The following is a 13,070-nucleotide window of genomic DNA, read 5'->3' as shown; positions in this document are numbered from 1 at the left end:
GTTATGAGGGCTGTGCCGGCACAGCCCGCCATGCCCTGGCCACCTCTGATAGCCACCATTGCACCCCTCTCTCTCAGGCTCCGACAGTCATCCTGACAACCTGGGCCAGGACAAGCGGGAGGCTCCCTCAGGGTCTCCTAGTTTATGATGAACAGAGCCACAAGAGGGACTGCGCTCCCCAGAGGGCCTCATGCTCTGCAACAGAATCCCTTCAGCTGGGAGCTTGAGTCTTTCTGCAGCGCCTGGCGTGTCCCCCTGCCCCGGGTTGTTTCTGGAGGTCCCAAGGATCATGGGTGTGGAGTTTACCTCCGAGTTCCGTGTCCCATCAGTGTCCACCTGGGCTGGGCTGGGCTGCTCTGCCCGGACGGAGGGCAGCTCCAAGGAAAGCAGGGTCCAGGGGTGCCTGGGCCCATCAGGACAGCGCTCCCAGGCAGGTGTGGGGAGGTCTCCACAGCCCGGGGTCTTTCCTGACGTCTCTCTCTGCCCTCAGCAGTCACTGTTCTGCTCACGCACTGTGAACAGGGCCTCCTGGAGGGGGGTGGGGCAGTGGATTTCAGGGAGGCCTTGCCACCCATAAGCCACTGGGAGGGAGGGGGACTTGGTTTCCTTCTTGGTAGTTTTTAGCCACCCCCAGCCTCACATTTGCCCTGTCTAGTCACTGTCTGGCTAAATCCCATCTGTCCTTAGTCAGTGGCTCTTAACTGTTATGTTAGCAAGCCTAAGTTACCTGCAGAACTCAGAGAAATGAATTCTCAGTGCCCCGGGCTGATTAAGCTGGAGCTTGGCATCTAAGGTCAGGGCGAGAGGGAACGCCACTTACTTTCCACCGCCATGTAGCTTCCTCCTGGGCCCCATAGGCCTCCAGGCCTCTGCTCAGAGTGGCATTGGCCTTTGGGGTTAGTACATCAGGGAAGGGGAATCCATACAGGCCTCAATGCTTGCCTTCTCAGAAGAATGAATTTGACCAAGGGGCATGAGGCAGAGTGAGACTGAGGCAAGTTTTAGAGCAGGAAGGAAAGTACACTCGGAAGACGGCCAAGTGGGTGACTTGAGAGATTCAAGTGCGGTCTGACAGGTGACTTGGGGTCTTATACATTGGCATGCTTCCAGGGTTGCGTCCCTTTCCTGATTCTTCCCTTGGGGAGCCGTCCGCATGCACAGGGGCCTACCAGTGCCTAAGAGGGGGGCGTGCGCAGTGTTTCCTGGAGTTGTGCATGTGCCCACGTGAGGTGTTCTTCCTGTACCAGTCAAGTGTTCCCAGGAGGTCACACACCAGTTAAACACCATTTGAAACATCATTTTTGCCTCTTAATGCACATGCATGAGCTTCATCGCCCAACTCTGGAGATCTTATCTGGAAGCAGCTGACCATCAGCTTCAGGTTTTGTCTGACTATTGGGCGACTGCCTTTCTGTGGTGCTGGCTGCAACCAATCATTAATTTAGAGAGACAGTTAACAACTGCAGGACCATCATCTGACGGTTGCCTGACATTCCTAGTTGGGGTAGGGGCTCTCCTGCCCTGCTCCCATCTGCCTGACTGTAACAAGGCCATGCTCCCCAGGTCACTCTGCACTGCCTTGGCCATAGGGATGGTTCGTCTGCTTGGACAGGTCGGGTGGCGCTTGCAGGCAGGGACTGTGACCTATAGTCTCGCATTCCCAGAGCTACCTCGTCTTGTATGGAGCAGGTGCAGAAAGAAAATTCTGGGTGAACTGAGTGAGGCTTCACCACAGGCGACTCTGAACAAAGGTGAAGGCCACACTCAAAACGCCAGGGCTGGTGCTGGTCTCAGGGCCAGGTACCTTAGGAAGCATCTGGAAAGCCCTCAGTTACTTGCTGTTCAAAGTTGGGAAGGGGACTGGGTAGCCGGACCTCTTCTGTTTTCCAGAGCAGATTGAAGGCTTGGGCTCCTGACAACCACTTTTTTTTTTGAGACAGTCTTGTTCTGTCACCCAGGCTGGAGTGCAGTGGTGTCATCTCTGCTCACTGCAACCTCCGCCACATGGGTTTAAGGGATTCTCGTGCCTCAGCCTCCTGAGTAGTTGCGACTACAGGTGCACGCCCCCATGCCCATCTAATTTTTTTTGTATTTTTAGTAGAGATGGGGTTATCCGTGTTGGCCAGGCTGGTCTCAAACTCCTGACCTCAGGTGATCTGCCCACCTTGGCCTCCCAAAGTGCTGGGATTACAGGCGTGAGCCACCGCGCATGGCCAGGACCACCCTTTTTAGCTCCTGGGCCCTCCGTTTTATGTCCACTCTTGGCTTGTGGTCAGCGGCAAGGTCCGGTGTCCACTGTGGAGCCCGTGAGTGATGGCCATTCCTGCCGGCATTTGGTGTTGGCACTGCCTCTCCTAGCTGTGGGGCCCCCTACAGCTGCTTCTGCTTAGCGAATTGTGACATGTACAGATCTTTCCACCTTCCTCACCTCTGGCCACCACTTCCTTTCCCACCCTGGGCCCAGAACGTGTGGGTCATGGGCTGAGTATCAGTGCTCACTTCTGGCCATTGCCCAGCATGGGGAGAATGGGACTCTTACAGGAGGAGCCTGGCATGGCCCCTGGGGTTACAAGGTGCCATGTCTGCCTCTCCCTGGGTTGGTGGCAAGCTTCGTTTTTATTGGCCCTGCCTCACGGGTATTTTGCCCAGCAGCCAAGCTTTGAGGTTGACTTTAGCCTTTAGGTGCTTCCAATAAGGAATGCCTCCAAGAGGCATTCTTAGGCCCATGGCAAAAAGTGGTATGGGCTAAGGTGGCCTCTCCATCACTGGTAGGCTGTAGGGGATGAGCATAAAAACAAGCTGAGGCAGGCAGCCAGCTGCCATGGGAAGACAGAGATGGCTGGTCTCCCAGGCCCAGGTTAATCACTGGGGGGCCACTTACTGCCATGGCAAGGGCTGTGACGACAGCAGGTGAGCACAGCGTTTGCCTTTCTCCCCGCAGGGGTCTTCACGGCTCCTTATGACGGGCGCTACCTGATCACGGCCACCCTCACCCCCGAGAGAGACGCCTACGTGGAAGCAGTGCTGTCAGTCTCCAACGCCAGCGTGGCCCAGCTGCATACCGCTGGGTACAGGAGAGAGTTCCTGGAATACCACCGCCCTCCAGGGGCTTTGCATACCTGTGGGGGCCCGGGGGCATTCCACCTCATCGTGCACCTGAAGGCGGGAGATGCAGTCAACGTCGTGGTGACTGGGGGCAAGCTGGCTCACACAGACTTTGACGAAATGTACTCCACATTTAGTGGGGTTTTCTTATATCCTTTCCTTTCCCACCTCTAAGGTGGCTGGGGAGACGTCAGGGGAAGATAGTTGTAAAAACTCTAAAGCTTTAATATATTCGGTTTTGTATGTAATGGAAGCACGGGGCTAGAGTTTCCACATATGCCCACCACCTGTCCCCAACATAAAGACCATTCCTCACTGTTGAGGCCACCATACCTTACTGCATCCAGCCAGGCTGCAAAGAGTGAGGCACACGGTGAATGTGGCCACTGACTTTTCTGCCACTCTAACTGGACAACTGGAAGACTTGGAAAGGCCTCCACCTGTCTCTACACTCTGAGGGCCCTGGACTGGGCCTGAGCTTGCCACAGAGGCTCTGTCTGACTGTGGGCTGGGAGGAGGGAGGCAGGGGAGAGCCGGTCACTGTGGCTGGTCTTTACTGCAGGGCAGCACTGTGGCCAGCTGTCTTTACACTGCACGCAGAAGTTTAAACACTGAAGTGCCGAAGTGGCCCGTGCCACCGCACAGAGACCCCGACTTTAGTTTGGGCTGTTCCACGCTTGGCTCACCATTGCCGCCTGGGACTTAGCCTGCTCAGGCGGGCCTTGGCCCAGCTGCAAATAGGGATGCGTTAGAGACTGTTCCCAAAGCTTGTTGGGCTCCTTAAATGGCATGTACAATTTAAGTGCAAAGACAGGGAGTGTCAATAAAGATGTAAAGCCATTTCCAGTTACTTTTGTTAATTTAAGTGTGGTCCCTTACAGATCGGGAGTTGTTGCTAAAAAGCAAACTTAAGAAATTTTTTGTTTCAAAAAGGGCTACAGAAAGTAATCTTGAGTAAAACTAATCTCAGCTACAAAACTGTTACCCCTCCGCATCCAAGCTATACACTTGGGTTTTGTTTCTGGCTTGTGAAGACGGACCAGATGTGCACGGAGGTCAAGGCCCCATGTCATCTGCAGCTGCAGCGGCTCCTCTGGGGATGCTGCACTCAGATCCCACAGCAGCTGCTCAGGCTAACTTGATCCCTGATGCTTCACTGCACCAATCTCCAGCAGACACAGCTCGCCGAGCTCTTGGGTTTCTAAGCAGCAGGAGGCTCAACCTAACGCTGGCCACACGCTGACAGCTGAGCCCATCTGAGAACACGGCATCTTCACACAGCGAGACGCCTCCACTGAGGAGAGGCCCGGGAGTATTAATCTGTCACCAGCGGCCACGGAGACCTCTCAGCACCCTTACTTCAAGGTAGTCTCTGTGGATCAGGTTGGTAAAACCTACTGGTTAATCAAGTCCCACTGGGGAAAGGTTTGGACGGTAGAAACAAGAGCTGCAGTTTCCTTGGCCCAGAAGATGCTCTTATGCTGTAAAAAAATGCTTTAAGAATTGTTTGCAAATGAATTTACAGGGTGGCCACTGGACACTGCAGAGTCCCTATTTACTCCCCCCGCCACAGCTAGGAAGACATCAGCAAGAACTAAAGGTTTGCCGTTTTACTATTTAAAATGTGGACCTCTTTGTCCAGGAGCAGGAGGGAGAATGGCATCTCACCCCATTACTACAGCTGGGGAACTGGCTAAAGAGAGCTGTCAGAGTATCCTTGGCTGTCCTAGGAATGACTCATGGAAAGCGCCCCAGTGCAGCAGTGTTCTCAGGTAAACCCAGCCGGCACGCGCCATCGCCCTCTCCTCTCCTCTCACGCTCCTTTTGAAAAGACCGCACTCGGCGCCCAAGGGGGACGTGCTCAAGAGCTGCAGGGGCAGGGCCCAGGCAAAAGGTGGGTGATGACTACCTGCTGCTTTCCCTACTCCGTAGATGGGTCTGGAACATCGGGTAAAACCCAGTCCTCCTCTCAGTGCATCTCTATTCACCAACAATGGTGAATCTCAGCTCTGTGTATTCAAGACAGGCAAAACAGAATATGCCTCATTATGGCTGGAGCCTGCCTCTACTTTGAGATAAAGCTGGATGACAGGTGGATCCTGGCCCACTTAGGAGACATCTTTAGAAAGGGAAAGGCTGTCTTTTTGTACAGGTAGTAGAACAACAAGATCAGCTGAGCTTAAGGCTGTGGGGTTCGAAGCAGCCCTTCAAGAAGTCATCACCCCTGAAGTAGTGCCTGCGAGTCAGAGGCATACCAAACCCTGAGACAGAATCAGGCACAAGTTCACAACTTTTTTTTTTGGCAGGGAGACAGTCCCACTCTGTCGCCCAGGCTGGAGTGCAGTAGCGTGATCTCAGCTCACTGCAACCTCTGCCTCCCGGGTTCAAGCAATTCTCCTACCTCAGCCTCCCAAGTAGCGGGGACTACAGGTGCATGCCGCCACGCCCGGTTAATTTTTTGTATTTTAGTAGAGACGGGGTTTCACCGTGTTGCCCAGGCTGGTCGCGAACTCCTGAGCTCAGCCAATCCGCCCACCTCGGCCTCCCAAAGTGCTGGGATTACAGGTATGAGCCACCACGCCCAGCCAAGTTCACAACTTCTGATATCAAGTTGTTGCTGAGAAAAGGTCAGGACACTTTTTAAGTAGAGAAGGACTGTGACATCCCCTCCTCACCTCCACGTAACACTAACAAATGGCCTCATTTACACGATTAAAAACAAAATGGTATCGTCAATAAATGCAAACCTTAAACTGCATTTGAAATTACTTCCTGGTTGGCATGTTAATCTAGCTTTCCCAGGTGACTAATTTTCTCACAATTTATGTATTTGCAGCTTGACAGGGAGTATTTGTGATTGGAGTCACTTTGTTCATGCCTGTAAGCTTGGAAACCCAGCTTTTGCACATATCCAATCCACACCACAGCCCCTTTCTAAACATAAATGTGTATTTTCCTTATGCCATCCTATAAACGGGAAAGAAAACGGAAGGACACATGCCAACTCCAATGGGTGCGGGGCAAAACAGAAAGAAGCCACACGCAGTCACGTCCTCAGAGCTCAGGTATGCAAAGTCCACTGCTCCCCTGAAGCCCTCAAAGCTACTCTGGGTAAAGACCATTTCCTTTGTAACCAATTTCCCTGAGCTCTTCTTTTGCATTCCCAAAGAAAGACCCATGGTTGCCATCACGTCATGGCAAGGAGGCATGGAATGCAAACATTTCCATCCTGAACACACGCTCCTGTGGAGGGCCTTTGGGATGCAGGGTTCAGCATATGCTGCATCTGGTAAGGGCCCAGCAATCTGAGAGGACAAAAGATCACCACGTAAGTAATATATGCGGTGTGGTTTTGATCAAAGGTCACTCTGACTCTGTGATGAAAACATCAGGATTGATTGCTAAATCATACCCACCCTAAGGAAGGGTTTAAGGAAAGGTGGGGTGTCCAGGGGCTCTGGACAGGACTCCCAGGGAATTCAAGTGCTTAGGGAGAGGAGGTAAACACAGCCTCCTGGACAGCCGCGAGACCACAGCAGAAGTCACATATGGATGGGTCATTTCCTGGCAGAAGGTACAAAGCAAGAGGTTAGTTCCTGGGGGTGTAGCTGCACTTCTGAAGCTAGGTTTTAAGAATAAGCAACAAAAAGGAGCTCCTGCTGTAAACAAATTTAAGTGTCAGCAAAGATCAAGATGCTAATTTATGGAAATTACCAATTTCTGGCAAGAATCTAGAAAGATGGTTTCAATGTCCCCTGAAGAAAAGAGCCAAATGCATTCAGTTTATGTTCGTTTATTGTTGTAACATTTTGTTTTGAACATCAAACACTGCACCAAAATATTAGCCATTCATCTTGCGACAATTGCTTTACTGTAACTAAGAGTACTGTACTGATGTTTACAATTAACTTTGGACAACTTAAAACTTATTAGTGACAACATTGCTGTCTAATAATCAAATACTTCATCATAGGCTGAACATAATTATTAAAAGAGCAAAGTTTCCCCTCCCTTTCTTACTTTCAAACAAAACCAAAAGAGTAGTTTTCATCTGGAAAGAGCACTTACTTCAGGGAAAGACTCAATTTTTAACCAGTTTTATTAAACCCTGGAAGCTCTACAACATGGGAAAACATCGAAATTCCCTGGAAGTCTGTTTTTGCCAACTTGTAAAAAGTGAAAGAGCTGACTTCCTTGTTTATTCTTTAAAGGGTTGGCCTGCACCTGCAGTGCCAACTGTGGAAGGGCTGTGTGCAGGCCCCACAGTTGCAGGGGCTGTTCCGGGCCAGCGCTTCCCAGTCATCCGATCTCCTTTGTCCCTTGGTTGTTCTGTGACTTTGAGCAGCTTTCATTTTAGGACATCCCATTTTTAAGTTTTTTCTTTTTCCAGCTGAAAACTAGGCAGATGTTTTTAGACAGAGCAAAACACAACACAGTACCCAAAAACGGAGGCAGCCTGCATGCTCCAGGTCTACACAAGCACCTCACAGCCTGACAAGAGGCAGACAGCAACTCACACGGGACGAGCTTCAGCACACAGACAGCAAAGCAAATACGAGACTTAGACTGAACTGCAAAGAGGGAAAGGGCCATTTCACCAATGGAGTAACTGAGAGAATAATGACTTAGAGCCCAATCTGCCTGCCATCTCCCTGAGCCGTCACCCGTCACTGAAGATAGCGTGAGGGTGATGCTTCAACTCACCATCCTAAGGGTTTGTGTACAAACACACTCGAGGGCATCTCTTTCACAGAAAGAACAAATGTCATTTGTACCAAATGGCAATGGATTTTCAGCACAAACTTAATACTTTCCTAACACTACAGCAATAGTAATCATCTACTTTCAGCAAGAGGGACTCCTTTAAACAAGGAAAAAGACTCACATTAATTAGCCTATGTACCCACTGGATCAATCTGCAGCAACAAAGTCTAGTGCTAGCAGACAGAGGGACAGAGGGACCAGCTACCCTCAACACAGGGCCAGGAGAGCCGGGTCCTAGACTGAAACCTCTAAGAAGGCCCATGTGTCCAAAGAGAAGAGCTGTCAAGAAAAAGAAACTAGTCAAAAACTCTTTAAAGGACAACCTAAAAAGGATTAAAGATGTATATTAAGATTTTTCAGTACCATACATATACAAAGAAGTCCTACTATAAGCTCAGTTAAACACATAAAGCTCTCATTCTTCCTCTAAATAGAAGGTAGTCAAGAGGACACACAGATGGCATCTATGAAATAAGGTGGCTGCATGGCTGCTGTACTAGAATTCACAAACTGGGTAGAACTTCTTATAAACAGAACCCAGGATCCCTAACCTACTGTAGATAAATAAACTCATTAAACAATTAGTCCTTATGAACTATTTAAGCTGGGGGAAGCTTTGCATGGGAGAAGGCTCATGTGGTCCCTTCTCTGGGAACATGAGCCTTCCTAGGTTTTGCCACTGAGAACTGTGTTTAGGGGATTTCAACACTGTCTCTGCATCCGACAAGCACTAGGAAAAATGGCTGAAATCAGTCAGGGACTTTCAACTCTCCAATCTGGAAAAATAACCACCCCTATTTCTCTATCTCTAGATCAGCATTATTTTAGGTGAAGCAAACTAAAACATGCAGAGGTTCCACTACAACGGCAGGGGCATGAGGAGCTGGCCATGAGACCACCCCGAGCACCAAGCCTGTATCTGCAGATCCCTCTCTGCTCAGGAACCACCATGTCCTGTGTTCTCGCCAATGGAGACCAAGACCTGGGGCTGGTTCTGGGCTCCTGACAGTTCTCTTGATGTTAACAGTGCAGCTCTGTCAACACTCAGCATACCAAAAGCTCTGGAGCAGCTATGGCACACCTTTCCCTGGTGCCATCTCTTCAGACATGATGTGAGCTCATTACAACCGCATCAGTAAATGGAGCTACCATGTATATTTTAGTGAAAATACGTAGGCACCCGTGTCCCCATGGGGTCTCACAGGGCTAGGTTGGGGACACTGCTCGGGGGGCAGTCTGCTCCATAGGAGCTCCAAGACCCCTCTTTGACACTGCTTCCACGGGCCTGATTACAGGGTGTGATTCCAAAAGCCAAAGTCACACACTGCTGGCCAGTGCCTTTAAGCAAGCTTCACTGTGCTTCCCTGACAAATCTGAATCACAGAATTTTAGAAATCCTGTCCCAAGGCAAGATGCTTTCCAAAGGCCCACACCAGGCAGCAAGCAGAGGGATCCAGCGCTCTTCCCAGGACCCCACTCAACCGCCTATCTGCATTTCTGAGGCCTCCCTAAAAGCAGAGTTGTTGGGGGCGGGGCGGGGTTTGGTCTGTTTTAAGACCCACCTTCCCACTTTTATTACAGACATCAAATATATATTTGTGAGACCTGTTCTTCTGGTGAGGTCTAAGAAATTAAGGGCTCGTGGAGTTGTCACAGATGAGAGGAGGATGCTCTGTGGGGATCTTTCCCCAAAAAGGGCCAGGTTTATGGGACTGGGCTCAGTGGCTCTGGTGCATGGGCCCTGCAGGGGCGGGGGTCCTGCCCAACTTGGCCCACTGGAGCAGCTGACCCCTTCAGTGTAGCAGGAAATGAGGCGCCCAGAGAAGAAACGTGCACAGGCAGCTTCAGCCAGCATCACTGACTGGGCCCGCAGCAGTTCAGGGACCCTGACATCTGAAGACAGCCCTGGTTACAGAAGCCACCTCAACTGCCCAGTGGAAACTGCAACACTTCACTGTGTGCAGTGTTTTGGTCCACTCTTTTTTAGCTGCTTTTTTCTTCCTTTAAAATGATGCAATGGAAGGAGGCCCCAGCTCACAGCAGGAAATATGTGTGTGACCCACGAAGGAAGGATCCCAGGCCTCCAGCCCCAGGCCCAGTTCCTCCCTTCTCCTTCCAGGAGCTGAGCTGCAGACCTACGGAGCCTGAGCAGCCGGCCTGGGAAGGCAAAGGAGGGTGGCGGGACCAGCTCCAGAAGCACCCGTCCCCGCTGGGGAAGGCTGGTATCTGAGGTCAGCAGAAGAGCCAGCTGCCTTCCCTTGCTGTGGGGAGGGGGACCAAGCCCTGCCCACCCACTGAGGTGCCGCCTCAAGACAGGTCATCCAGGTCCACTTCAGGGATCGGGTCTCGCCAGTAGCAGAAAGAGCTGAACTCCGGGCAGGGAAAAGCGGAATTCTGCTCCTTACTGAGAAGGGGGAACACATGCTCCACGAGCTCACTCAGCCTGTGATACCTAAGAGAAAGGTTGGGGAAGAGGCACAGGCTATTACTTCAAGATCGGTCAAAGGCACAAGATGGGGGGCTGTGAAGCTGTCACTCAGATTGCTCAGGTGGGCAGGTTCAGAGGCAGGCCTCAGTCCCATCACAGGGCTCAAACTCCCTCTTACAAGTCTAGGATAACCAGAGACCCCTCAAACAGATATTGTGAAAGAGAGATACCCACAGAGGAGATGTAGCTGATCCTTTGATCAGGGCCTGATCTCAAGGATCAGGGGGAAAAGGACAGGGTCTGTCTGTCCCCAACTGTACCCCTGGCTGCAGGGCGCTGGGCTGAGAGCTGAGAATGTACTTACGATGACTTGTTTCCTTTGGTTCTTTCTTGTATTAATTCACCCTTGGGGTTCACGGTGAATATTCTACAGTCTGGAACTCCAACTTGTGTGTAGGCATAGACATCCTGCAGAAGAAAATAGCAAGCGGGTGATTCCAGGGAGAATTCAGGAGATACTTCTCAGGCTCCTTGTGAGCCAGAAGCACTGCACAGACAGACTCGACAGAAAACATGCGGAGGCGGCACAGTGCAGTTGCCACCGAAACTGAGCTTTAGACAAACCTAAACTACAGAGTGGTGCTTGGAGAGTCAGAAAACTTGGGCAGCCACCAAGGGGAAGCCAGGGGCCCTGGCGCAGAAGAGGCCAGAGAGGCCACATCTTCGGCACACCTGAGGCCCGATGGCCCTGCAGAAGGGAGGCAGGTTGGGAAGTGCTAGCGAAGGGCCAGCACTGACCCTGGCTCTGGGGTGATCCAAGGACGCAGCTTAGAACTGCTTAGAAGAGGAGCCGGAGCTGCCTGAGGAAATGGAATGGCAGCCACAGAAATGATGGAAAAGCGTCCTTCGTATAAATTCTGGGGCAGATCTGCACCTACAGGACCTCCCCAGTTGCTATAGATATTTGGAATAGATCAAGTGAAAACCGAACAAGCAGAACAGATGTCTCATTTTGCTTACAAAACTGCTTTGAGAATTGGGACATGGCTACACCCCACGAAGTACATCCCTCTGAATTTTACCCACATCAGAACCCAGAGCCCAGGAGATACTCACATTTGGACGGTTTCCAAAGGCAGCATAGAAGGGCTGCTTAGACGGGGCAAACAGATTCTTGATATCATTTAGACACTCAATTTTGAACTTCTCTGGTTTCTTTTCTATCACTTCTCTAAGAAAAAAATACAAATACAATCACCAATCTCAAAATGGTCGTCTTCCCCAGTGAGTGGTCCTAAAAAAATTTTAGTGCTCACAACCACCCAATTTCTTCAATCCTTTGTAACTGGAATCTTTCTTTCTCCTTCTTTGCCAGTCTGATAACTAAGAAAATTTGAGTGATGAAGTTTAGGGAAGGAGAAAACTTGATGGTTCCTAGAACCTGCCTTTCTTCACCAGGCCCACCACATGGCAAGTGAGCAGTATGTGGTAGGACACCACCAGGGACCAAAGAACTGGGAGAGGCGTGGCGGCTCCAACATCTGACTTCTGTTCCCACACATCCCCCTACCTTGGGCCCAGCCCCGCCCACATGCTGGGGCGGTGGGCTGCCTGCCGGAGAGGTACCTGTGGAAGGCGGAGAACAAGCTGCTGGGGGACAGCATCAGGGGGCCCCGGGGCAAGATTGTGCCCTTGTCATTGACCCAGTGTAGGTAGCCACGGGTCATGTCGGCCATGCCGATGGCACGAGCCGAGCAGTACAGAAACTTGTAGCCATTCCTGAAAGAAAACACACCCTGTTAGCCCACATGTTCTGGCTAAGAGAAAAAAAAAACAAAAAACAAAAAAAAAACTCACACTTTTCTTTCTTTTTTTTTTTTTTTCGAGTCTCACTCTGTTACCCAGGCTGGAGTGCTGTGGTGCCATCTCGGCTCACTGCAACCTCCACCTCCTGGATTCAAGCAATTCTCCTGCCTCAGCCTCCCAAGTAGCTAGGATTACAGGCATGTGACACCATGCCCGGCTTAATTTTTATATTTTTTAGTAGAGACAGGGTTTCACCATGTTGGCTAGGTTGGTCTTAAGCTCCTAACCTCAGGTGATCTGCCCACCTCAGCCTCCCAAAGTGCTGGGATTACAGGTGTGAGCCACCATGCCCAACCCACACTTTTCTTTTAAAAGATCCAAATAAACTTCCTCTCATATACTGTGAAAACCAAATTCTCAAATTTAGCAGGAAACTGCTTAGGATTATAGAGGTTTCACCTTTCCATGGAAAACGTGGGAAAAAAATGGAGGTACAGGCAACTAAGGATTATGTTAAGTTTGTAAGTACTGATATAAAATGTTCAGCATCTAGTCCATGAAAGCCAGATTAGAGGACAGAAAAAACCTTGGACTATCTTTAAATTACCCACTGTAAAGAAAAAATATAGGGGATATTATTTATAAAGGCAATGTGCAAGATGCAAACCACTCCATCAGACAAGAAGCAAAATTATACCCAGGTAACTGACATGTTCGTAATTTTCATATTATGGTATTCTCAACTAATGCTGAAGACACTGAGATTCTTCAGATCAATGTAATATATGTATTAGGAACGCACAAAGGCCATGGCATGGCTATCTTCCCCTCAAAGGGTGCCCCAAGAGAGAGCAGCCCATGCAAGAACTATTTCCCTCATGCATGCGTGCACTATCTACTCAAAGAAATACAATTTTAAGGCTGGGCGCAACAGCTCATGCCTGTAATCCCAGCACTTTGGGAGGCC

General features: G+C 50.4%; 2 protein-coding genes across 6 annotated transcripts in view; one reads left to right on the top strand and one right to left on the bottom strand.

The window, feature by feature from the left end:
• EMILIN2 (elastin microfibril interfacer 2) overlaps window positions 1-3,955 on the top strand; it is a 67,614-nt gene extending 63,659 nt beyond the window's left edge. For both annotated transcript variants that reach the window (XM_031003661.3, XM_055368520.2), the window contains exon 8: window positions 2,942-3,955. In XM_031003661.3, coding sequence (XP_030859521.2) covers window positions 2,942-3,279 — 338 coding nt within the window. In that variant the 3' untranslated portion in view covers window positions 3,280-3,955. The remainder of the gene's footprint in view (window positions 1-2,941) is intronic.
• Window positions 3,956-6,882: 2,927 nt separating this feature from the next.
• Window positions 6,883-13,070, bottom strand: part of LPIN2 (lipin 2) — an 88,702-nt gene continuing 82,514 nt past the window's right edge. For all 4 annotated transcript variants that reach the window (XM_063699436.1, XM_004059129.5, XM_063699435.1 and 1 more), the window contains 4 exons: window positions 11,924-12,076; window positions 11,414-11,528; window positions 10,662-10,765; window positions 6,883-10,321 (listed from right to left, as the gene is read on the bottom strand). In XM_063699436.1, coding sequence (XP_063555506.1) covers window positions 10,177-10,321; window positions 10,662-10,765; window positions 11,414-11,528; window positions 11,924-12,076 — 517 coding nt within the window. In that variant the 3' untranslated portion in view covers window positions 6,883-10,176. The remainder of the gene's footprint in view (window positions 10,322-10,661; window positions 10,766-11,413; window positions 11,529-11,923; window positions 12,077-13,070) is intronic.

This window comes from Gorilla gorilla, chromosome 17 (assembly GCF_029281585.2).
Source record: "Gorilla gorilla gorilla isolate KB3781 chromosome 17, NHGRI_mGorGor1-v2.1_pri, whole genome shotgun sequence".
Lineage (NCBI taxonomy): Eukaryota > Metazoa > Chordata > Mammalia > Primates > Hominidae > Gorilla > Gorilla gorilla.
This window is presented reverse-complemented; position numbering and strand designations above follow the sequence as displayed.